The sequence below is a fragment of the Callithrix jacchus genome, chromosome 7 (genome assembly GCF_049354715.1).
Source record: "Callithrix jacchus isolate 240 chromosome 7, calJac240_pri, whole genome shotgun sequence".
Classification (NCBI taxonomy): Eukaryota; Metazoa; Chordata; class Mammalia; order Primates; family Cebidae; genus Callithrix; species Callithrix jacchus.
The window spans coordinates 14,438,711-14,464,406 of record NC_133508.1 but is presented as its reverse complement, the minus strand read 5'-3'; the positions used below and the strand labels follow the sequence as shown (position 1 = coordinate 14,464,406).

The following is a 25,696-nucleotide window of genomic DNA, read 5'->3' as shown; positions in this document are numbered from 1 at the left end:
AGATTGGTTAAAACAACAGTGGGAAAAAGATGAATGAAAGTCTATAAAATGCTTATAAGTAGGAACAGAAATGAGTTGAAAAAAAAGTTTGTTGTGGAGGTTATTAGCAAAGCTTTTTGTAGCGGTAATTAATATTCCCACTACAAAAATGACAGTATCTTGAAAATAAAATATAAGCCTCTTTTGTAGAGATTGTATTTTTTACATAATCTCATCTGTTTTATGGTGACTGACACTTAATGATAATTCATTAAAAATTTGTTGGTAAGTGTGACTCAAGGTATTGCTGGTGAGAGAGTTTTTAATTAGAAACACTCACTTGAGCATTTTGAATTAACGAAGAAGAAGCAACTTACGATCTTACTAAGTAGAGTCTTAGGTTTTAGTGCTGGGGATAAAGCTTAGAATCCTGGATTTGATTCGGAGTTGATTTTATAGCCAGAGTGGAAGCTATGCTTTTCCTTACCTGCTGAGGCTAGAATTGGTCCACATCTAGTTCTTGCTGTGATGTACTCGTAGACCATGCAGATTAGCGTGGTTCGAGTTGTGTAAATATGGTAGAATATTTAAGTCTCCGAATGCTCTTCAGAAAATGCAGTTGCAATAAAGCAATTTTTAGAGCTGCAGATGTAGGATTTTTAATTCAGCTTCATAGTGATTAGTTGAGAAAGTTTTATTACTATCAAACTGTCCTGGAGTCTTGAATCTTCTTGCCTTCGGTGGAAATTACATCTGCATGTCAAGCAAAGGCCTTGTTGGGGGTTCTTAGTTCACTCCACTTAGCATAAACTGCTGCTCTCCTGAGAAGCCAGCACTGATGGTCCGCCTGGACAGCCACAGGTATCAAAACTTCTCTGGGAGGGACACTCCTTGGTTGATAGCACTCCAAAAAAGTAACTGCCTTCTTACAAGATTAGAACGGATGCCTGGTCACTTCTGCTGTCACACTTTCACAGACTCTGCAGATATCAGCACCAAGTCTCTTGTTTTATTCTTGTGACTCTAGATACTTCCAGGGTCCATTTGTTATTTTATAGTATCTCTACTTCCATTAGGATTTAATTTTTAAAAAGTGAATAGCCATTTTCTATTTGATCTCACTTAGGTTTAAATTACTATGGTTGGCGTGGAATTTGCATCTGATTTCTTTACTTCCTGATAGTAACTTATCTGTGTTCTCAGAACAACTTATAAGAACAAGGCTGAAACATTAGCTTGGATTTGAGCATCCCTCCAAGCTGATTATTTTATTTCCATGTATGGGAGAGGACACTGAGACTATGAGAAGTTAAGTAAACCCATTTAATTTAAACAACTAGTAAGTGGTGGAATCAGGACTTAACCCGAGGACTGTGTGACTCCAAAGCCATTTTCCAGCACACTAAACACTTGAATCTTTCTAAAAGGAGTATTTGAAAAGAAAGAAAGATGTCCCACTTTTTAATTTCTATCTGAAACTTCAGCATTTTTGATTCTTTAAAATTTTACTAGGACATACAAATGATTTCCGATGACCAGTTACTTGTTTATGCAAAGCATATTCAAAGTGATTTTCTGGTTAAAATATAGCTAGACATCAATTTCTTCACTAGTGTGAGGGCAGGTCTTTTCTTGAAGATAGTGAGAATCAGCCGCAATGTGCTTGGGAGGAAAAGAGAAGTCTGATCCCTTCCGTCAAGAAAGAGGTACTTCTGAGACATTTCAGTACATAAAACCACAAGAAAAGAGCTTGGGAGTAAACACTTCATATACCTTGTGTTCCAACGTTGTATGTAAATCAAATTCTAGTTTACGTGTTTGGCAATCAGAACAGATTGATGAATGCTGGTTCTGGTTGCCAAATGTTTAAACTGGCTTTTGGGAAGCTGATTAATCACCTGTTGATTTACCTTCACATTTTGACATATCAGATCTGCTTAAAACAGGATATGTTTACATAATACATAACATCAGTATAATTACATCAGAAGTATTGTTTCCCTCTTGGCTGCGTTTGTAACTCACCTAGTTGTTGTTGTAGTTGGTATTTTCCCACAATTTATGAAGGCCCAGTGACAAGGAGGTCATGTTGACTCTCGGCTGTTCTCTATCTGTAGCCCTCTGTTTCCAGCCCCTTCCATGGTGGTTCTCATATGTTAGTGTGCATCAGAATTTCCTGGGGTGTTGGTTCAAAATTCAGACTTATGGGTCCCACACTCAGAGATAGATTCAGTGGGTTTAGGGTAGTCCCAGAAGTCGCATTTTGAACACACAGCCGCAGAGGATTCCGATTGCTTTCAGATGCCACTTGGAGCAGCAGCACAGTCAGAGCTGCCGAGTCCAACAGCGATGACAGGTATCGATCCGAGTCTAACAGCAATGACGGGTGTCAGCCCGAGTCTAACAGCAATGACGGGTGTCAGCCCCGAGTCTAACAGCAATGACGGGTGTCAGCCCCGAGTCTAACAGCAATGACGGGTGTCAGCCCCGAGTCTAACAGCAATGACGGGTGTCAGCCCCGAGTCTAACAGCAATGACGGTGTCAGCCCCGAGTCTAACAGCAATGACGGGTGTCAGCCCCAAGTCTAACAGCAATGACGGGTGTCAGCCCTGAGTCTAACAGCAATGACGGGTGTCAGCCCCGAGTCTAACAGTAATGATGATATCGGCACCGAGTCTAAAATGATGGGTATCAGCCCTGAGTCTAACAGCAATGATGGGTGTTAATCCCAAATCTAACAGTGGTGATGATATCAGCCCCTAGTGTAACAGCGATGACAGGTGTCAATCCCGAATCTAACAGTGATGATGATATCGGCCCCAAGTCTAAACAGCAATGACGGGTGTCAGCCCCGAGTCTTACAGTGATGATGATATCAGCCCCGAGTCTAACAGCGATGACAGGTGTCAGCCCCAATTCTAACAGCAATGCTGGGGATGACATGGGTATCAACTATACACAACGGCCCCAATGAAGCTTGGGCTCCTTCAGCTGTTTCTCACCAGCACCTAGTTTTCTAAAGGCTGCTCCACCCCTCTCCTGGAATCAGTGAGAAGGAAGGTAGCCTTGTCTCAGCTGCCATCATTCTTTGAACATTGGGGGTTTGAAATTCTTTTTTTTGTGTTGTATGACACAAGGGTCCTGTTTCAGACACGGCTACAGTGCCTCACCAGGACTAGCTGGAATAGCTGCCCGCTTCACCAAGGTGGACGAAGGCGTTTCCAGACTCCAGCATAGATCTCGCCTATGGATCACTTATGGAAAATGCCACTTCATTTTCCATACAACCTTGTCATGACAGTCTTGAAGAAAATGTAGAATCCAGCCCGGCGCGGTGGCTCACACCTGTAATCCCAGCACTTTGGAAGGCCGAGGCAGGTGGATCACAAGGTCAAGAGATCAAGACCATCCTGGCCAACATGGTGAAACCCCGTCTCTACTAAAGATACAAAAATTAGCTGGGCCCATGTGGTGCACACCTGTAGTCCCAGCTACTCAGGAGGCTGAGACAGGAGAATCACTTGAACTTGGGAGGTGGAGGTTGCAGTGAGCTGAGATCACACTACTGCACTCCAGCCTGGTAACAGACCGAGACTCTGTCTCAAAAAAAAAAAAAAAAAAATGTAGAATCCCTTCTTGGCAAGCTCTTGGCCAAGGTCTCCTTGACTGTATATTTGAAGCACTTGTTAGCTGACTTTTCCCCGAACAGTGTGTTACAGAAGACACCATCCTTGCTGCTTTTTAGATACTGGAGTAAGCCATGAGAACCCTAGAACCTTTACAATAATTTCATTGATATCATAATCCTAGAAATCATCAGCAGGCATGAAATTTCTGCCAACAACATATTTATTGCCTCAAGCCAGTGACTAAGGCATGGCCCCGATGTTAAGGAATGTGCAATCTAGTAAGACATATCATGATGACCCCTAACAGAGCCATGCTCCAAGGCAAAATAAAATAAATGACAGATATCTATTACATGGCTTGGGGAGAAGGAAGCACAGAGGATGTAATCTCACTAGGGGAAGACTTCACAGAATAGATGATGTCTGAACTAGACCTTGATTGAAGAGAAGTATATCAAATGCAGAGAGAATGGAAAAGATTAACTACAGAGCATGTTTAATGAAGCTTAAATTCAATAAAACATTGGGTGAAAGCATTTTGCCTCCAGAACTGTTTAAGGCTCATTCTCATTGGTGGACCTTAAGCCCTCAGCAACCTGTTTACCTTAATGTTTGACTTCATGAATATGATGCCAGTGAAATGGACTCAGAGATAGTTTACCTCCAAGCGTTTGAGCCAGAGCTGTGCTTCTTAAAGTTTAAAGTTGCTTATTATTTATTTATTTATTTATTTATTTATTTATTTATTTTTGAGACAGAGTCTTGCTCTGTCTCACAGGCTGGAGTGCAGTGGTGCAATCTCGGCTCACTGCAATCTCTGCCTCCCGGGTTCAAGTGATTCTCCTGCCTCAGCCTCCCCAGTAGCTGGGATTACAGGCATGTACCAGCACCACCACACCCAGCTAATTTTTGTATTTTCAGTAGAGTCGGGTTTCACCATGTTGGCCAGGCTGGTCTCGAACTCCTGACCTCATGATCTGCCCGCCGTGGCCCCCCAAAGTGCTGGGATTACAGGCGTTGAGTCACTGCGCCCAGCCCAAAGTTGCTTCTTTTTTTTTAAATTGCATTTTAGGTTTTGGGGTACATGTGAAGAACATGTAAGATTGTTGCATAGGTACACACATGGCAGTGTGGTTTGCTGCCTCAGAGTTGCTTCTTAAAGCTACCTCGGCTGCATCCCAGACCTGATGAATTCACATCCCTGGGGCTGGGGCCACAGTGAGTCTACCACTCCTTCATCACCAGAAGCTCAAAAAAGGGATCTCATCTTCCTCAAAATGATGAATTCATATGTTTACTGCATCGGGAGCAAAAATGGAACTGTGGAGAAACTTGCTAAGAAGGGTGCGGCTTTTATTGATCTTCCTTCAGCCTGTCACATAATGGGCAGGAACTAGTTGTGGATTCACCAGCAGGGATTCAACTGCAACTCCCAGTTACTGAATTCTGACAAAACCTGCCTTTTAACACCACCACTAGGACTGACAAAAACAGCCTCATGTCAAAAGAGATGAGTTTCTGGAGCATAAACAGGGCCACTACAGTAGAACGTGCACCACACCACACTACACTGTGGGCACCACTGCCGCTGCTGACACTGGATTTCATATTTATTGTGACATTTCCCTGCAGGTGAAAGTACAGTGTCCTGAGGAAAGACACCTTTCTAATCTGAACAGTGGCTCCATATGGGTTAGCTGTGGCATTGAAAATAGAAGGCAGTGTTTTCTGCACAGCCCATCTCTTTTCTATTTAACTCGCTGAACTGTTTGGCTCATCAAAGATGCTCACCAGCATCCTCTAATGCCACATCCGCCTATTTTCTCTCCCCTTGTGGGGAAGGAAAATAAGTTCAGAATCAGTCAGATCGCATTCCTTTTCTTCTGGACCTGCAATTGCTGCCAGTCATCTAGCAAATGTTTCCTTTCAGTTCTGTAACAAGTATTGACTATCTCCTACAAGGTACTCCTCAAAAATCTGAAAGACTGAAGAATTGGTATTTGCTAGTATTTCTGCCCTACAGGTGCATTGCAATTGATCATGGAATAGTCAAAAAAACAAAAACAAAAACAAAAAAAACTAAGAGTATATGCAAAACCCCTTAAAACTAAGAGTGTAAGAAAATTCCTTAGAAATCCATAACCTTCATTTAAAATGGAACTGAAAGCTGCCATCAATTTTGGCTGCCTGTCAGACATTTTTGTGTAAGAGTGAAGCCCAGCTTTACCTATCTGTGAAAAACAGGCTTAGCAGAGACAGGTGCTCTTTTCTGGAATTAATCGGGTTTTCCCACTGACTGCTGCCTCCAGTCAAGTCTTCTGCTGTATGGACTGTGTTTCCAAGTTGTGTTTCTTGCATCCTGCTCTTGGTTAGATTTTGACATCTCTCCATGGTCAGCTCATAGTGTTTCTCAGAAACCCTTTTATACCCGACCCTAGCGTCCTTCCGTCAGCCCTGCCCCTTGATCACCGAGTAAATCCAATATTTGTTATTTGAAGCACCTTCCTCCTGACACTGCTTCATCACCATCACTGCTTAGCCAGGTATGGGTACCTGGGGGCCAATCCCAATTAGGAAGCCAGGACAGTGGAGACCAGGATATATAGGACATTCAAGTTTACTGCAGGGCGTGGGGCCTGTGCTTGGCCTCTTTCTGAAGAGTCAGCAGTAGCCCTGCTTACCCACACAGCAGTCACCTTGGGGGTGGCGTGGGCCACCTAACACAGATACCCCCTCTCGACTACATTATTTTTAGCAGAGGCATCAACTCACTTTTCAAGTTTGAAAGTTCAGAAATACCTTGAATGCTTTTTTTTGTTTGTTTCTGCAACTAACCCTCCTTAATTACCTGACCCTGTCAACTCTGTTTCTCCCTCCTCTCTCATTCAGCGCCCTTTGGCTTCGACACCATCCTGGTTTAGCTGCGCATTGCTTTGTCCTTGAAATTCTGCAGACACACTCTTGAAATATCCTCCCTTGCCCTCCTTTCTCCTTCCAGTTCACACTGTATCCTAACAGCCTGTACCACCCATGAAATCAAATCTCGTGACGTCGTTTTCCTACTTACCTCTGCCTGGCCTATTAAACCTGAAGTCCAGCCTTTTCCAAACCCTCCACAGCTTTAATTTCTCTCTTGTTGCAAACATATTTCCTGGTGCGTCCTCCCAGGTGAACCAGCCCAGCACCGGCACTTCCTCAAGCACCACTCATTCATTCTGGACTTCATGTGATGCTGTTCTCTGCAGGGTCGTGGTGCCCTTCTCTCCTCTCTCTATAGACAAGTCTGACTCGTTCTTCCTGGTGTTGCCCAAGTCTCATCCCCTGTACCGTGAGACTTCTTCAGATGCCCTAACCTGTACCAATTGCCCCTTTCTCTGAGTGCCCGTTGTGCTTACTGCCTCTAGACGGCTTAGCAGTGCATGTCATTTACTGCCCACACTGGGACACTCTTGAGAGTCAATATGGTGCTGTTACTTATCTCATTGGGAAAACAGGCGCTTTAAACTTGAACTTTCCTGGGCAGAACAGGATATATGGTCATGCTGTTTATATTAGGGCGTCTTATCTTCCCAACAAGACTATAAGCTCCTGTGGGCAGAGATCATGTTTTATGTTTGCTTTGTATGTTCCTTGTCCCATGAAACAGCACCACTCACATACCTAATGATCAGTAAATGTAGGAAGGAAGGAAAGAGGGAAGGAAGAAATCAGACAGTCAATTTATCTTCTCTGAAAAAAACAGTTTCATATAAATCAAAACAGTGCTCCCACATTGGATGTGTACAGCGCATGAATAACAACATAACTACACAACCTCTCCATGAGAATTTGGAAAAGGGCAGCTGAAATCCAAGGAGCAGAATATAAATTTGAAGATTAGAAGAAACAGCAGCGACAGACAGATCAAATGGCATACAGGAATTAAGGGTAGTTTGGACTAAATCAAGGTTAAAGAAAAAAGGAATTCAGGGTAATGTAATCTTGTGGATCAAAAACATCAGGGTAATCTAAGCTAAAAAACCTTAAGTTTGTATTCAGTGAGGGCTCTGAGGAGGAGGAGGTAGCACAGAAGCTTCCTTTTCTAGGTAAAGGGGGAAGCAGTGTGGGTTCTTCAGTGTGTTCTGATAGCCATCGTCACTACTCACTTCTTTGAGTCTTTACATCTCCTCCTGCTGCATTTAAAAGCATTTTCATAGTAAGTAGTTCAGCCTGATAAAACATTTTTATAGCAAAAAAAAAAAAACTTTAAAAAAATACACACATGCTCCACAGTATGTGACAAGGAAGGTGTAGTTTGTCCTGCTTTCATTCATACTAGAGAGGAATCATCCTCAAGAGATGAAGTATAATCATTTTGTTGTGGGCTTTTGGTTGAAATATACCGAATAATGTTATCCATAGTTAGGCTCAATGTGCTGTTTCCCAGTCTTCCTACCTGAAGACCTCTTGACAAATTCGTATCCTTTCCCTCCAGGAATATTTTAGCCTTTGTCTTAGCAGCTTGGTGCCTGAAAGAGAGAGGATCAGATAAAACTCTGAGAACTCTTGTCAGCCTCAGAATGCGAACCCCAAATTTTCCTACAGCTGATCTCAGTGAAAAGGGAGTTGCCACCGTGTAAAAAAGAACAGGAAATTAAATCATACCTCGCTGCACAGACCCTGTCCTAACGCCCCCACCTCTTCCCCTAATGTCCACAGTGGGAAATGCACAGATCTCCACTGATGGGTGAGACCCGCATCCCGCGCCTGCCTTCCCAGCCCCTCACCTTCCTTCTCCCAGCCTCTGTCACCTCTGGGTTGGGGTCTGACCTGAGCCTTCTGGCACTGGAGGCATTCATTCCGACCTCCTGGCGAGGGGGTAAACTCAGTGCTTCTTGGAATGACTTTGAAATTCATATACTGAGAAACCCTAGCTTTAAAAACACAAAAACTCATGACTGTCTCCTCATTCATTTATCTCAAGAACGGTCAAGCCCAGTGACGTTGTGTGGAGGGAACGCATGTGTTTTCTGCCACTTGCCTAAGGTCCCTGCTGGTGATTCCCAGTCTTTTAAATTTCATGTTGCTTGAGCCTCAGTGTTCTATTCTATACAACAGATAAACAAGTTGTACAAAACATAAGGCATCTTCCAAGTAGAATTTCTATAAATCTGTAATTTTTTTTTTTAGACAGTTTCTCACACTGTCACCCAGGCTGGAGTGCAGTAGTGTGATCTTGGCTCACTGCAACCTCCGCCTTCCAGGCTCAAGCAATTCTCCTGCCTCGGCCTCCAGAGTAGTTGGAACTATAGGTGTGCAGCACCGCACCCAGCTAATTTTGTATTTTTAATAGAGACAGGGTTTCACCATGTTGGCCAGGCTGGTCTCAAACTCCTGATCTCAGGTGATCCGCCTGCCTCAGCCTCCCAAAGTGCTGGGATTACAGGCATCAGCCACGGTGCCCGGCCTATTAAACCCATAATTTTGAAACTTTTTTTTTTGCTAAAAAAAATGGATTAAATAAACATCATTACACTAAAGCTTATTGTTACCCAGATCTTAATACTTAATAAATAGGACTTACTCCATCGAAATACACCAACCGTGTTAAATAAAGGCGCCACACAGCTCACCAAAGGAAAGTCCCTCTTCCCAACAGTTATATTATAAATAGGTGCCTCCTTAAACTGATGGAAATTAAAATTAACTTTGTTTAATTTGAGAAACACTATCAGCACTTTTGGGAACTTCCTTTTAGATAGAAATGTCGTTGCAGGCCAGGCGTGGTGGCTCACGCCTGTAATCCCAGCACCTTGGGAGGCCGAGGCAGGTGGATCATGAGGTCAAGAGGTCGAGACCATCCTGGTCAACATGGTGAAACCCTGTCTTTACTGAAAATACAAAAATTAGCTGGGCATGGTGGCGCGCGCCTGTAATCCCAGCTACTTAGGAGGCTGAGGCAGGAGAATTGCTTGAAACCAGGAGGCGGAGGTTGTGGTGAGCCGAGATTGCGCCATTGCACTCCGGTCTGGGTAACAAGAGCGAAACTTCGTCTCAAAAAAAAAAAAAGAAAGAAATATCGTTGCAGCAAAACTGAATGAAGGAAGACAAGGGATATTGTGTAACCCCCTCCCACCAGGACACCCCACACACACACAAACACACACACAGACACATGCACACAAACGCACACACACACAGAATGAGAGAGAGAGGGAGAGACAGCTCTGGCCTCAAATCGGTGAGAATCACTGGGATTGAACAAGACTCTTCCAGCCTCAGAGCCCCACCAGTGTGGAGATAATGAAGGGAACATCATGGGATGTAGATTCACCCCTCACTGCCTTTCAGGCTCTTGAACCATCACTTTCTCCAGGAAAAATAAAAAAGTGTAGCTTGACTCACTTTTAAAGTCTCCAGTTAAAATAATAATAATAAATGTCTCCAGGTCAGAGATTCTGTGGTTCAGAGATGGTAGCCCAAATTCTCAGAAGTAAACCTAAAGAACCAGATAAATATGGCTTGGAATGAATTGTATGGATATCTAGGGCCCTTTTCATTACATCAACCGACTGAAAATAACAGCCCCAGACCATAGCAGTCAGCACTGAGTATGAGGAGGTTCTCACGGCCAGCTTTTGCAATCCTTGACTTTTGTGTCTGTACATCTGACTGCCCCGCATGCCAGCTCCTGCTAAAACCTCACATCTATAACTCAATGAGATATTCTCATTTCATCAGTAAATACCTTCTCTGTAATACTTTATTTCCTTAATTTAAAGGTACCATTTTTAGGTGCAGTAGTTGATGAACTGTGCTAAACTCTTACTGTCAAACCAAATCTGGAATGAACTTCAGGGTTCAGTATGTTTTGAGACCTCTGGCTACTTCCTGAAGAAATGCTTCCTTCGGTTCCTTTAAGTAACAGACCAGAGAAAAAGCGTTCTCAGATTTATTCTTTCACGAAGCATACATTCATACCTGCCTATTATGTGCCAACAGCGAACAGAAGGCTTGATCTCTGCCCTCGCTTTGAGCTTGCAGTCTTGGTGAACACTGGACATTGTTATTTTTAAAATCACTGGTTAACGAACTCAGGCAGGCCTTATCTGGGAAGGTCACGTCTCAGTTCAGACCTGAAGGATGAGATGTACTGATGTCTTCTCTGTTTTTCCCCGAAGGCAAATTACTGAATCTTCTCCCAGCTCCCTTTTAAAGATAGCTTTTGGTGCTTATCCCAAAAGAGAGTGTGTGTAAGGAGTGTAATTGAAATCTAGTCAGCATTGACGTTTCTGTGGCATAGCCCTAGGAGAAATTTTCTGATTTTGTTCAGACTGAAGAATGACATTTGTCCCCATTAGCAGTAGTCTGTAGGTTAAAACGTTGAAATAACAGTGTCCCTTTCCATCTTGAATGTGGTAAGACATTTGCCAAGATTTGTTTTTTCTACCTTTCCCTAAGATTTAAAACAGCTCTTATTAATAATTTACTTTATACCGCCTCTCTATTTGAAGAATCAAGATGTTCCTCTACCTTCCATTCTCTCTCTTCCCCGCCCCAGAGTAACCTGAATTATCCATTCTTTTGGAGACAGAGTCTCGCTTCGTCGCCCAGGCTGGAGTGCAATGGCGCAATCTCGGCTCACTGTAGCCTCTGAGCCTCCCAGGTTCCAGCGATTCCCCTGCCTAAGCCTCCCGAGTAGCTGTGATTACAGGCACCACCCACTACACCCAGCTAATGTTTGTATTTTTAGTAGAGGCGGGGTTTCACCCTGTTGGCCAGGCTGGTCTCAAACTCCTGACCTCATGATCCTCCCACCTTGACCTCCCAAAGTGCTGGGATTACAGGCATGAGCCGCCGCGCCCAGCCTATTTATTCTTATCATACCACTTGTGTTCCCATAAATCCTATTTATTATTGTTTTGTGTCATGCTCACAGATCTGCATCCCCAGCATCACGCTGTAATTGTGCAGCTTGGTTGCGTTTCACATGTCCTTTTTCCTTTTTAAAGCTTTGTCCCTCTCAATATATTATAACTCTAGCTTATCCATTTCGTCTGCTAACCACTGCATGACAAAGCCCTTTCTTCCTCCAGGCTTCTCATAAGAAGAAGCTGGCTCTTCTCTTCCCCTGTCACCCAAGGCAGCCGTCGTCTCTGCGTTTCTGGGTGCCCATGTGTGCGTTTCTCTAGAGAACACACCAGGCAATGGAACAGCCAAGTAACAGGGAACAGCATCTTTGGCGTCCCTGGGGATTGTCAGGTCGCTCTCGAAACTGATAAACTGATACATCCGCCAGCAAGGTAGAGGAAATCCAACTTTCTGGCATTCTTGCCAAGATCTCATGTTACCAGGCTATCATTTCCACCGGTCTGGTGGTTCTCAAGTGACACTCAGTGGTAGAATCTCTGATCACTGACGAAGTTCTGCATCCTTTCCTATTTGTCATGATTTAGTTATTTTTCCTCTGTGGATTTCTATCCTCTTCCTATTTTTCCACTAGGTGGGTTCTTCTCTTACTGACTTGGGTTTTTCTGTCAACAATATGCATTACAAATATCGCTCCTTATTTTCCAGTTGTGAAAACGTTGCCCACATGTCTCTTATCTTTCCAAAGTTGAGATTTGACAGGCAGACAGATTTTCTTTATGCTTTTTGCCTTTTTGTGCCCATTTTAAAAGATCTTCCCTACTCGGATGATATAATGGTATCCTCTTTTTTTTTTTCAACAAAGTTTTATTTTTTATATTCAGGTCTTTAATCCACCTGGAATTTACTTTTACCTAAAATGTGAGAGAGAGATTTAGTTTTATTGTTTTTCACTGTGGACAGTCAGTCATCTTAGCAGCATCCATATTCTACCGATTCTGTCTCTGTCATATACTGAGCTCCTCTCACGCGTGTTTACATGTGGGCTTTTATCTACCTTCATCTGTTATTCGAGTCATTTCATTACTTTGGCACTGTAATAATTCTTAAGATCTTACAGGTCATGCCCTCTGCTCTCCTCCTCCCCTTTCTCCTCTCTAGTTCTTTGCCTTTGTGTTGTTTCCTTCTTCCCATAAACGGGAGGACCAGGAGATAACTGAATCGGGGTGTAGTTCCCGCAGACTGTTCTTGGGGTAATGAATAAGTCTCACAAGTTCTGATGGTTTTATAAATGGGAGTTCTCCTGCACAAGCTCTCTTGCCTGCCGCCACATAAGATGGGCCTTTGCTCTTCCTTCACCTTCTTCCATAAGTGGGAAGAAAGAATGGGTTATTGTGACCCATAAACAGATCGAACCCATTTATGCCTAGTGTTCCATTATTGGAATGCTAAGCTTGTGGGAGATATTTATATTCTGCGGTTCAAGGTCATTGCCAAGGTTTGTTTTTTCAGAAAGTATTTGCAACCTCCACCATAAAAGGGTTAAGCACAGTGTTTAGTAATTGTTTGAATGAGGATCTGTGTGCTGTATTCTTCTAGTCTTTGTTCTGAAATTTTCCTCATCACCATGGAATGATGTGGAGTTTAGTTGGGTGATTTGTTCTAGATCAAGGATGGTTTTTCATCACTATTTGAAGATATTCCAGTGTTCTCTAGAGTCAGTTGTTGGGGAGTCTGATTATGCTGTTGTTCTTCTGTAGATCATCTGTCTTTTTGCTCTAGTTGCCTGTAGGATCTCTTTGCCTTCAGTGTTCTTTGGTTTCTTACTACAGGTCTAGTTATATATTTATTTTTCTTAATCTGCTTGGTCACTGTGCTTCTTAGAACCAAGGATCCATGACTCACCAATTCTGAAAACTTTTCATCTATTCTCTCCTTCCTTTCCTTCATTCTTTTAGTTCTCTGTCTCTGAAACATCTACTGTGTTTACTGGACTTTTTTTCCTATCATTTGTATCTCTTATCTGTTCTAGTTCCATCTCTCATCTCTGTGTTACAGTCTGAGTCATTCTCCATTCTCCAGATCTATCTCCCTGACCTGCTCAGTGATATTAATTTATCAATTAACATGTCCTTTGAGTTTTTACCCTTCATATGGTTTGACTGTGTCCCCACCCAGATCCCACCTTGAATTATAATAATCCCCATGTGCCAAGGGCAGGCCAGGTGGAAATAACTGAATCATGAGGGTCATTACCCCATACTCTTCTTGTGTTAGTAAATAATTGTCACAAAATCTGATGGTTTTATAAATGGGAGTTCCCCTGCACAAGCTCTCTTGCCTGCTGCCATGTAAGATGTGCCTTTGCTCTTCCTTCACCTTCCACCATGACTGTGAAACCTCCCCAACCATGTGGAACTGTGAGTCAATTATAAATTATAAAATAAATCTTTCCTTTATAAATTACCCAATCTCAGGTACGTCTTTATTAGCAGTGTGAGAACAGGCCAATACAAGATACTATGTTTTTAATTTCTGTAAGTTCTATTTGATTCTTTTTGAAATCAGCCCATTATTCTCCTGGTACCTTGAATTTTTCCTTGCTCATTTTAAACACACTTACTTTGCTGTTCGTTGCCATCTGCAAGGGGCTTGTCACCCTGCAGCTTCTGAGTCTGCTGCCTCTGGCATTTGCTGGGTCATTGTGTATGTGTCCTTATTTTAAATATGAGCTCATCTCTGGAAGGCCTGTTTTCCTTTTCTTTTTTCTGTGAGTCTGTTGTGGCCCAGGTTTCAGGTCATCCTTTCAGACTCGTTCTGCATTTTCTTCTGTCCAGAGCCCAGGGGTGTCAACAGCAATGCTTCTGCTCACTTACACTTTTATGCAGTGGTACAACCTCAGATTCCAAACCTCTGCCAGGTACAAGCCAACCATTTAGAATTTTTTTTTTTTTTTGAGATGGAGGCTTGCCCTGTCTCCCAGGCTGGTGTGCAGTGGCACAATCTTGGCTCACTGCAAACTCCACCTCCCCGGTTCAAGCAGTTCTCCTTCCTCAGCCTCCTAAGTAGCTGGGATTACAGGTGCATGCCACCATGCCCAGCCAATTTTTATATTTTTAGTAGACAGGGTTTGGCCATGTTGGCCAGGCTGGTCTCAAACTCCTGACTTCAAGTGACCTGCCCACCTTGGCCTCCCAAAGTGCTGGGATTACAGGCGTGAGCCAGCATACCTGGCTGCATTTAGAATTTTCTAAGGAAACTTTCTTTTTCCCCCTCAGAGCCTAGACAGAGCTTGCTTGTTGCCTCCCTGTACTCAAGGGTAGATGCTTATTTTTCAAAGCCTCACCAGAGGCTTTCGTTCCAGCTCCCCGCTCACATAGGCCTGAGACCTCCTTGCCCTTACCCTGCAGGTGTAGAAACCTGAGCTTCATGTGACACTGCCTCACCCCCACCCACCCCAGGACAGTTGCAGGCTGTGCCTTTGGAATGCACATGCTCTTCACTGGAGCTTTCTCCAGCCTCTTTCTCATTTCTTCAGCTCATGTCCACTTTTTCTTTGGTTTCTGCTCAGCCATCACTTTATCCGAAAACTTTCCCACCTGAGAATGGGCGAGGTGCCCCTTGGCTGTGAACCTGCTGGGCTTCTGGGATCACAGGTGTGCTCTGGGCTGTCCTTGACTTCTTACTGCCTTTATCCTCCACTGCACTGCAGGCTTTTTGGGGACAAGGGACCATTTGTTCAGTAATACGTAGCGTAGACTTGGCACATTGTGTGTGGTGGACAAATATGTCTTGAATTAATGCATCTTATTTTTGTAGTAAGGTCACAGTGAGGTTTCAGTACCAGATTCGTAACCCTCAGTTTGTATACAGGATCAGAGAACATCATCCACTGTAATTGCACTTAATAAGAATCAATGAAAACGTGAGAAAAACCATATGCTAAAATAGATCACATCTCAAGAGATCACTTGTGGCTGTGTGTCCTGCGATGTGCCTCTAAGATGTGTGGGTGCACAGAGGCCAGCAGTGCCCACTCAGTGGGCTGAGGCTAAGGGGCATCCAAACAAGAGGAGCCATATGCCGTTGAGGGTGCATGAAGAGTCAGGCTTACTGGGCATCCCAGCTACTCAGGAGGCTGAGGCGAAAGGATTGCTTGAGGCCAGCAGTCCAAGTCCAGCCTGGGCAACATAGCGAGACCCCTGTCTTTAAAACAGAGAAAGAGCCAGGCTTTACTCCAACCTGTATAAAATGCTCTCTTCTAGAAGGCTCTTTGGTTTCTAGAGTGGAATACCACTCAGTTCCCTTAGGAAAAAGATGTCTGGTGCAGCTGCTGGTGGAAGTGGTCAGGAACAGAGCTGCAGACAGGCCTGGACTCTGCATCTCTGTGTCTCCCGTCCCTGCTTCTCTCTGCACATCCCCTTCATTCACCTCCCTGCCGGCTGGCTTCCACCTTTTGCCTGCTGTTCTGGTTTGCACATGGCAAACACATCATGCTTCTCGCACTGTGACATTTTAGCATCGCTGGCTCCTGATAAACCCCTTGTTCCCTCATTGCCTGCCATTCTCAGGAGGAGGACAGGAGAGAGGCCAGCTCATCACTTGACGCACCTGTGGCTTGACTCCACTTAGGTCAAGGGCGCATCATCCTGCAGCCAAGCTGTGGCTTAGAGGGCACTGGAACAAAGCAGTACCCCATTGGGGCAGCAGGGGCGAGAAGTGGGCAGTTTCCTGGGGACATCCTGATCTTTCTCCACGTTTACTAGTCAACCTTCTGTTTGCTTGGTCCCTCTTTCTGGCCCCTTGACCCCAACAAGTAAAGCACTGGGTTATGACATCAGATGTTCCAGATATAGAAAGAAAATCCTTCACCCCTGCCTTGCATATTACTTAGTTGCCATTCTAGTTGGCATATCAATCAACTATTGTGTCTAAGTTTAGGTTTATGTCTGAATTTTTTGGGTGGTCTGCTAAAATGAGATTTCTGAGCCCATATGCTTAGAACCCATTCCGAGACTAGAACAATTGCACCAAGATGTGGAGGACCATCAGGCCCTGCCTGAACAGCCAGCCTTGAATCTAGCTCTTTTCCACCCTCTCGTAGCCTTTCACATGCCACAGTTACTGTTATTTTAATACAATAGATGGACCAGTCATGGTGGCTCACACCTGTAATCTCAGCACTTTGGGAGGACGAGGTGGGCGAATCAACTGAGGTTGGGAGTTCAAAATCAGCCTGACCAGCATGCAGAAACCCCGTCTCCATTAAAAATACAAAATTAGCTGGATGTGGTGGCACATGCCTGTAATCCCAGCTACCTGGGAAGCCGAGGCAGGAGAATCACTTGAACCCAGGAGGCAGAGGTTGCGGTAAGCCGAGATCACGCCACTGCACTCCAGCCTGGGCGACAAGAGCAAAAACAACTCCCGCTTAATACAATCGATGGTTATCAAGCCTATGACTTAGTTTCCACTTTCTCCTTGAAAATGGAGAATGACACACTAAATATTATCGGAGAAAATATATACTCTGTTAGATCCGGATAAAATTTGAGGCACAGTTATCAAATCTCAGAGTTCAAGAAATGTCTGTGTATCCATCCTCCCCATGGCCCGGTGTCCAGGCACAGCTTCCCTGCCGTGTACTCACCTGGCCTCCTGGGGACAGGTGACCCGCCAGCCCCTGCCCTGTTCCTCTCCCCAGCTGGCCACCATGCTTCTGTTTTGTGAGGTTGAAAGTAACACCCAGCATTCTCAAGTTTAACATGGGAGGATGTACTTAGCTATGGATTTGCTTATGTTTACAATTCAACCATTTTTCTTTTACAATCACGGTGTGCTCAAATACAACTGTAAAAGTAATTCATATATGTGGAAAATAACTCCTGTTAGCTGTGCAGTCTCAAGCCAGGTGTTTAAGCTGTCCATACTTGGATTTTGTCATATGTAATTTAGGATCACAATATCTACCCCCACTGGTTACGGCGAGATTAAATGAGGGGTATACCAACAGGGGAGTCTCAAACGATAGCTCTAAGGCAGTAAGAGGAAAGAGGGGAGGGAGCCTGGTTGTGGTCCACTCGCTCAGATGTGTGGGCCGGCTTCTCCCACAACTCCCTCTCCCTCTGCACATCCCTGGCTGCAAGTCGCCCCCAGTTGGGTCCCTTTGCTTGTCCCCTGGGACCTGGTCGTAGAGACTATTGTCCCTCGCCCCTGGCGAGATCTAGGAGTTTGGCAGATCTAATGAAGATCTGGTTTTCAGTTCTATGTGCTGTAAACCTTGATTTCCTTGCGCGATGTAAACCTTGATTGTTTTGTTTGTTGTGTTTTGTTTTGGTTTTTTTTTTTTTTTTGAGATGGAGTCTCGCTCTGTCGCCAGGCTGGAGTACAATCTCCGCTCACTGCAACCTCCATCCTCTGCGTTCAAGCAATTCTCCTGCCTCAGCCTCCTGAGTAGCTGGTACTACAGGCGCACCAGGCCCAGCTAATTTTTGCACTTTTAGTAGAGACAGGGTTTATCCATATTGGCCAAGATGGTCTCAATCTCCTGACCTCATGATCCACCCACCTTGGCCTCCCAGTGCTGGGATTACAGGCATGAGCCACCATGCCCAGCCGTAAACTTTGATTTGACCACAAGTTAAAACTAAGTCATCAAATCTGAAGCTGGGCTGTGACTGCTAGCCAGGTTCTTTGAGGATTTCACCTCAAAATGAAAGCTCTCCCAACCTACCCCTGCTTCTGAAAGTGTCTGCTAGACACGGTGACTTCCTTTCAAAGTCCATGCCATATTCTGCTTTTCCCAGCACACCCAGCCAGAAAAACCCAAATTTAAAGTCCCTCAGGAGAACCACAGTGCAGATAGATCGCTGTTTGGGGAACGTGGCCAGCCCGCCCTATTCGCAGAGTGGCACATTCAGCATGTCAGACATGCCACGTGCTGCCATGTTCACTTGATGGTTACACGAAGAGCAGCATTCTGAAGGAAGGGTCTGCCCAGCCACCAGCAGCTGATTCATTATTTATATACAATTAAGGGGCAGGGTTCAAGTGAATGCCCAGCATCTGGGAAAAAGTCATTATTTATGTACGGATCAGATTGAGCCTTTGTCGCTTCTCTGGTGACCTAACATACTCCCTGTGCCTTGGGACTCATATTAAGCAGAAGAGATGCTTTAACTCCTTTATTTAAATTGTTAGTCTTATTCCACTTTTTCAGATTATTTGGGCTCGTTTAAAATTAGCCCTTGCTTCTCCTTCATATATTAAAATAGGAAAGGAGGAAAATTTCTTTTTAGAACCTATTGCCTTCTGTAGATGAATGCAAATGATTCGACTGTGCTTCTTAATGACCCACTATTAACACAGTAGAAAACTCGGTGCATTAATGCAATACCTCTTTTCACATCATTACTCCTAATGGAACTGTTACCAGGATAATAGCTTAACCTTTAGCTATAGATTCAGGTAGCAGAAATGCATTCTGTCTCCCCAATACCTCTATTCACATAGCACATTGACTGTTTGCAGATCAATGCAACGACAGTCTTTTGGCCTTGTTCTGGAGGCCTCATCTGCTATCGTAACGGAGAGAATAGGATTTCGTCTTCAGTAGGTAAATTCTAGTTAAAAGTCTCTTTTAAGTTTAGATGTAATCCATGAACTAGAGTGTCAATAACATGCCCGGTGGAAATATTTATTTGAATAGGTATTTTTTGAAAAGCCTATTGCTGCACCTTCAAAGGTCTTACACACAAACCCGGGAGATAGTGATTTTCTTGGCTTTTTTTCTATTGAAACCAAATTAGTTTCCGCTGAGGCTGGGAAAAAAATAACCAGACACAGCTGCCCTTTTAGTGACTGAGGGAATATTTGAGCTCAGGGTTGGACTAGAAAGGTCTGATCTGAACCCCCTCATGACGTGGGAGCAGAGATTCCACAGCCTCCTTTGGCTTATCTTAAATTTGTTTGTCCACACCCATGGGAATCATTCAGTTTGGCATGGTCCAAATCCACTTTGCTAATTTGGAACCATGACTTTCTAATGTGTGCTAATTTGGACACATGCTTTTCACAACCCAAGAAAAGAGGAGTTGCTATGGAAATTAACTATATAAATAACATTACGGGGGGGGAGGGATGCTTACCTGCTAAGACAGTGGATTCAGTCATTTTTGTAGTACACATTGTTATATAAATGGAGAGGATGCTAAATAGAAATATTTTCTTCTGTTTATTAAAATAGGACTTCAAGAACCTTTTGGAAATTATGATTAGTAAATGTTCTTGTGGGCATTTGAATGCAGTAAGACCTTGCTTCTTTAAATAGATTAATTAAAGACTTCCTGCTAATTCAGACAGACCATTTTCCCCCCAATTAGTCTAAATTTGTAAGCTAATGTATTTGCTTCCATTAGAAAGAAAACTGGAAAATATGTTTGCCTATTTATCAAATGCTTGAGTTCTTCTTCAGAAAAAGGCATTATAGTAGGTGCTTTGAGGGAGACGAGAGAGAGAAAGACCCTGACGTTACTTACAATCTAGTGGCAGAGATTTGAAAGCACCCACCCCCAGGGATAGCATTTCTTCTGCATCTCCCCACCCAGTCCCCGCAAATCACACACTGGGCAGCCTGGCTGACTCTCTTCCCAGTCATTAATTCTGCTTCTAACCATCACTTCCCCTCTCCCCGGGTGCGGCTTCGATGGAACCTTTCCACTACAGCTCTTATCATAGCTCTACGTGTTCTTCTCGCTCCCCGGCCCCACTGTCACCCTGATCACTTCCCTGTACACATGACCAATGGCCTAGCCTGTGTAGCGGCGGGACCTCATCCGTAGTGCCATTCACCTCTGCTGCGTGTCAGCCCCGTACTACCGGTCACACCTTAGCATCCTCAGCTGCTGGCGGATGCTCCGGCATCTCAGGGGTTGGTTCTTCCAGCGCCACAACCCCTGCTTGGCAATCAGTCACATCTGCATTCCCTGATCTCTATGGACATCTCCAAGCCCACGAGCCTTTTTCTGTTTTCATGTCCTTCCTAGATCTGGGGGTGAAAGAGAAGGGAGGGAGTGGAAAGGTGAGTTCATTCATGCCAGGTCACACCTTCAGCATCTTTAAGGGCCTCTATCGCTGTTCTTCTGCCAGAACTGTCCTGAGCCTAGACCAGCCCTACCGTCCATTGTCCTGAAGGAGCTGCAGGGGACCAAGGGGGACAGCCTGCATAGACTGTGGCCACGCTGCGTGGCCCTACCACATAGACTGCGGGTTGGCAGCTGTCCATGGTCTGCTTCCTCTCCAATTCTTCTCAGAGATGATCCCACACTTCCTCTACACTCTCCATCCTCCAGAGCCCCTCACCCCTGAGCTCACTGAGGCCTCAGGAGTGTTTGCTGCAGCCTAGACCCACTTCTGAACCGAACATCTTCCCTTCCCGTGGGTTGAGAAAAGGACGATTCCCTCCTTCCATTGGAGGCAGCCCCTCCATTTCTATTCCAGATCCATCAGCCCCAGCCCCCCAGGGTGGTGCCTTTGACGGTCTACTCCTTTTCCCTGTATGTCATTCTCTCCCACCACACCGCTGCTCCCTCAGCCTGCACCCCACGCCCACGTCCCCATCCCTCAGCCATCCTGTCTCCCCTCTTCTTCCGCCCTCCCCTCTGGGCCAGGCGTCCTGAGAGCGGCTAGTCTCCCCGGCCCTCACTGACCTTCAGAGGGCACCAAGCCACCCCTCCTGCCCCTCTTCTGCACTGCCGCCCTATGGTCCCTCTTTTTTTTTTTTTTTTTTTTTTTTTTTTGAGACAGAATTTTGCCCTTGTTGCTCAGGCTGGAGTGCAATGGCACAATCTCGGCCCACTGCAACCTCCGCCTTCCAGGTTCAAGCAATTCTACTGTCTCAGCCTCCCAAGTACCTGGGATTACAGGCATGTGCCACCACGCTCAGCTAATTTTGTATTCTTAGTAGAGACAGGGTTTCTCCATGTTGGTCAGGCTGGTCTTGAACTCCGGCCCTCAAGTGATCCGTCTGCCTCAGCCTCCCAAAGTGCTGGGATTACAGGGATGAGCCACTACACCCAGCCTGGTCCCTCCTTTTCATTGGAGCCATTCACTGACCTGCACACCACTTTTCCTACCCCTCCTGGCTGGCCAGCCACGCTTGGGCCCCTTCAGGCACTAGTCTGCTGCCACCTTCTCCCTGGCAGCATGGCGTTCCCCAGGGCTCCCAACCCAGCCTGTGCACTTTCCACTCTGTGTTGTCTGGTGAATGTTCTCTCTCACCGTTTTTTGTTTGTTTGTTTTTTGTTTTTTTTGAGTGAGAGTCTTTTCTCTGTTGCCCAGGTTGAAGTGCAGTGGCGCTATCTCGGCTCACTGCAATCTCCACCTCTCAGGTTCTAGTGATTGTCCTGCCTCAGCCTCCTAAGTAGCTGGGATTACAGGTGCACACCATCATGTACAGCTACTGTTACCTATTTTTAGTAGAGATAGGGTTTTACGATGTTGGCCAGGCTGGTCTCGAACTCTTGACCTCAAGTGATCCACCCACCTCAGCCTCCCAAAGTACTGGGATTACAGATCACCGTGCCCAGCTTCTCTCACTGTTTTAATCACCACATGTATATCTGTGCCTCTTAAACCAGTGTCTTCAGCTTGGCCCCTTCTCTGAACTGTAGGTTTCTCTGTCTAAATACACTTGGCCTCCTTGTCTGTACGTTCTGCATCCACAGATTCAACCAGCTGTGGATTGAAAGTATCCAGAAAAAAAAATTCAATGCAACAATAAAAAATAACGCAAATAGGCCGGGTGCCCCTCCACTGCTGTTGTATATGCCGGTATCTTAGGGCACAATTGTACAAGTTGCTTAAGATCTCGCTTGATTGCCCAGGCTGGAGTGTAATGGTGTGATCATAGCTTACTGCATTCTCGAACTCCTAGGCTCAAGCGATCCTCCTGCCTCAGCCTCCTAAGTAGCTGGGACCACAGGCTTGCACCATCATTCTCAGATGATTGATTGATTGATGATTGATTGAGACAGGGTCTTACTGTGTTACCCAGGCTGGTCTCAAACTCCTGGCCTCAAGCAACCCTCCCACCTTAGCCTCCTAAAGTGTTGAAATTACAGGCATGACCCACCATGCCTGGCCTGTTATCAGGGACTTGAACATCTGCACATTCTGGTATCTGCTGGGGGTCCTGGAACCAGGACTGTGTCTGCCATCTCCACATGGGTGCTGCACAGACACGCCAAACAGCATGCTCCAGAGCAAGCCTGCGATGTCCTCTCAGCTCACACACCTTCCCTTGCTTCTCTTTTTACCACGTCATGTGATTAACCAAACAATGCCAGTCTCTGAGAGGCCCTAGATGCTTCACTAGCTCAGACTTTGGCAGTTGCTGCCTGAAGGGGAGCCCCCTGCTTCACTCTGGGCACCCTGAGATGTGTCCACCACTCTACTGACATCCATCCCGTCCTGCGGAACTGGATTGTTTCCATGCATTTCACCGTGGAGATCATGCATAGCTGTTTTTCTTCTTTCAAACGATTTCCTTAGGATAAATTTCCAGGAGGAAGATTACCAGTCCGAAGCTACAACAGTTTTATGTCTCCCATTAAATATTACCCTGATTTCTCAAAAGGGTTTTTGCCTGTTTGCACCAACAGAAATGTTTGAATGTACCATGTCCGCACAATTTTATCCGGATCAAGTATTAGCTTTCTGACATTGTTTTTGTAATCTTAGTAGGCAGCAGGTGTGTTTTGCAGTTCTTTGGTTTACATATTAATTGAACATTTTTCCTAATATTTTTTGTTAAAAGTTTTTTGCCTGTTTATGGAACTTTCAAAGCTGCTCTTTTATCTGAATGAGCTCTCTGTCTGCTGGCAGGTAGTGAACCTTTTTGGTCACATTTAGTACAACTAGCTTTTCTCATTCTGATGAAATGTCTTATTTTTCATCAGAAAATAAGAAATTTCTATTTCAATAGAAATTTTACCTTTTTCTGTAGTTGAATCTGTCAATATATTTTTAAGAGAAACCGTTTAAAACATTGAAATTACCAATATCTTAAATGTCAAGGAGGCAGTGTGAGGCAGTGGCCTACCAGATCTTGGCCTCATGAAGAACAAGTTGAAAAGATGAGTTTAAACGTGCCCGGGAGTGAGTGTGAGGCCAAAACATCCACACCAGTGCCGCACGTGCGGCCACACACTGTGCACAGCCTATGCACGATCACCATCCCGCCTCCCTGGTGTCCGGCTGTGGGGTTCTCCTTAGTTTCCTTTGGGCTTAATCGGGTAGTTCTTTCCTGGGAGCTTGTGCCATGTGCAAGGGATTGACTTGAGATAGAATTGGAACTTTCATCAAGACACCAACCGCATTATTATTTGAGTGCTGATTGAGTTAGTAGAAATCACCATGAGAAAGACCATCGTTTCGTGTCATTTCACATTCAATTTTGAATTGACAACAAAAGAGTGAACTCTTTTAATACATTTGCTAGACCTCGTCATAAGGTCAGTAGACCCTTAGGAAGCGTTTTCTTCTCTGCCTGTAAGACAGACGCATGGATGCAGAGCCAGTAGGAAGAGCAGTTTCCTTACAGGCTACTTAGTGAGTAGCGCCAGTTTCATTTTGAAGCACAATGCATTGGACGTAGCCAGGGCTTGCTAATCCATCTTTGCCAAAGAAATATAACACAGATATTGAACATAGATCGTGCAGAACTGACATCCTTTAGAAGTACACTTTTGTTTTCCTTTTAGAGTATATTTCTGTTTCTGATCTGCATATTTTCCTTGCTAAGTTATTTAACAATATTTTACATTTTCTTTTAGTCTTCACAGAAAAGTACTGTACAGCTAACCATGTGGATAAGCTTCCTGGCCCAAGAGATTGGGTACAGATTCTACAGGATCAAATTAAACTGGCCAGAAGAAGGTTAAAAAGAGGCTCAGGTATGACTAAGATGCAAAACAGCAATTGCAGAAGCACTTAGGAATTCTTAGGCTTTGTAAAGTGCAATACTTGACTCTGGGTTATTTCAGTGTCTTTTCTTCTGAAGGAGACACTGTATAATATGCCATGATTTGCTCTCTTAAAGTCTCATTCAAGTGAATTTTGAAACTCACCTTCAGACTAAATCGTAAAAATTATGTCAGGCCATTTGCTCTGAGTGTAGTACAAGTGAAAAAGAGTGCTAATCTCCTTTGTGGTCTAATGTGTCTTCTATATGAAAACTGGATCTCTCTTTCGTGGTTTGCTTCTGTTTGCCTACTGATTTTTATTGTTTGGGTCTGCATGACTTTATAAAAGTACAAGTTGTTTAAGGTAATTAAAAAAAGGAAGAAAGAAACTCTTTTACCAGAAACACAACATCAAGTAAAAGGGATTTTAAGGGTGTGTGTGTGTGTGTGTGTGCGTGCGTGCATGTGTGTGTGCACAAGTTGTGTGTGTGGGTTGTGGGTTTAAAATTCTGGACTTAGAGATTCTGGGATTATTCTTCCAGGAAAAGTGAACACCAGCTGAACTTTGTTCAGATTTGATCACTGAAGTCTCAGCTTCCCCAAAGTGACAGTGGGGGCCAATTTACTAGTGAAGAAACCCTGTGTATTCGGCTTTCTCCTATCAAATGAGAATACTTATCTCTAGGAGGCCACAAATCTCTAGATGCTATTTTTAAATTTCATATAAATTCGCATAGCCATTGTGAAAAGCGGTATGGAGATTCCTCAAAAATTAAAGATGGTTGAGAGGCTGAGGCAGGAGGATTGCTTGAGCCCAGGAGTTAGAGACTAGCCTGAGCAACATCTCCAGATGTTTTGTGGAGATGGAGACCCCATCTATATACACACACACACACAAAAACAACCTTTAAAAGTTAACCAGGCAGGCTGGCACACACCTGTTGTCCTACCTACTTGGGAGGCTAAGATGGGAGGATCACTTGAGCCCAGGAGTTTAAGGCTACATTGAGCTCTGATTGGTCACTGTGCTGCAGTCTGGTGACAGAGCAAGACCCTCTTTCTTTAAAGAAAAAGAGAGTGGGGAAATTCTATAGAAGGTTGTTCTCAGGGACCCAGAAAGACCTTGCTGGCGGTGGATCATGTGACTGAATAAGAAACACAGTTTAAATGCTGTTCTGGTGGCTTCCTCATGCTGCATCTTTTAGACATAAACACACCTTATTTTCCTTCTATCATTAGATGCTGAGACTGATTATTATGAATTCTGGTCTCTATTT

The 25,696-nt window shown here is 44.4% G+C and overlaps 1 protein-coding gene across 29 annotated transcripts in view; it reads left to right on the top strand.

The window, feature by feature from the left end:
• BEND7 (BEN domain containing 7) overlaps positions 1–25,696 on the top strand; it is a 94,064-nt gene that overhangs the window by 56,741 nt on the left and 11,627 nt on the right. For 26 of the 29 annotated variants that reach the window (XM_078329499.1, XM_078329502.1, XM_078329508.1 and 23 more), the window contains one exon: positions 24,291–24,410. The exons of the other annotated variants lie outside the window; for them this stretch is intronic. In XM_078329499.1, coding sequence (XP_078185625.1) covers positions 24,291–24,410 — 120 coding nt within the window. The remainder of the gene's footprint in view (positions 1–24,290; positions 24,411–25,696) is intronic. 29 annotated transcript variants of the gene reach the window in all.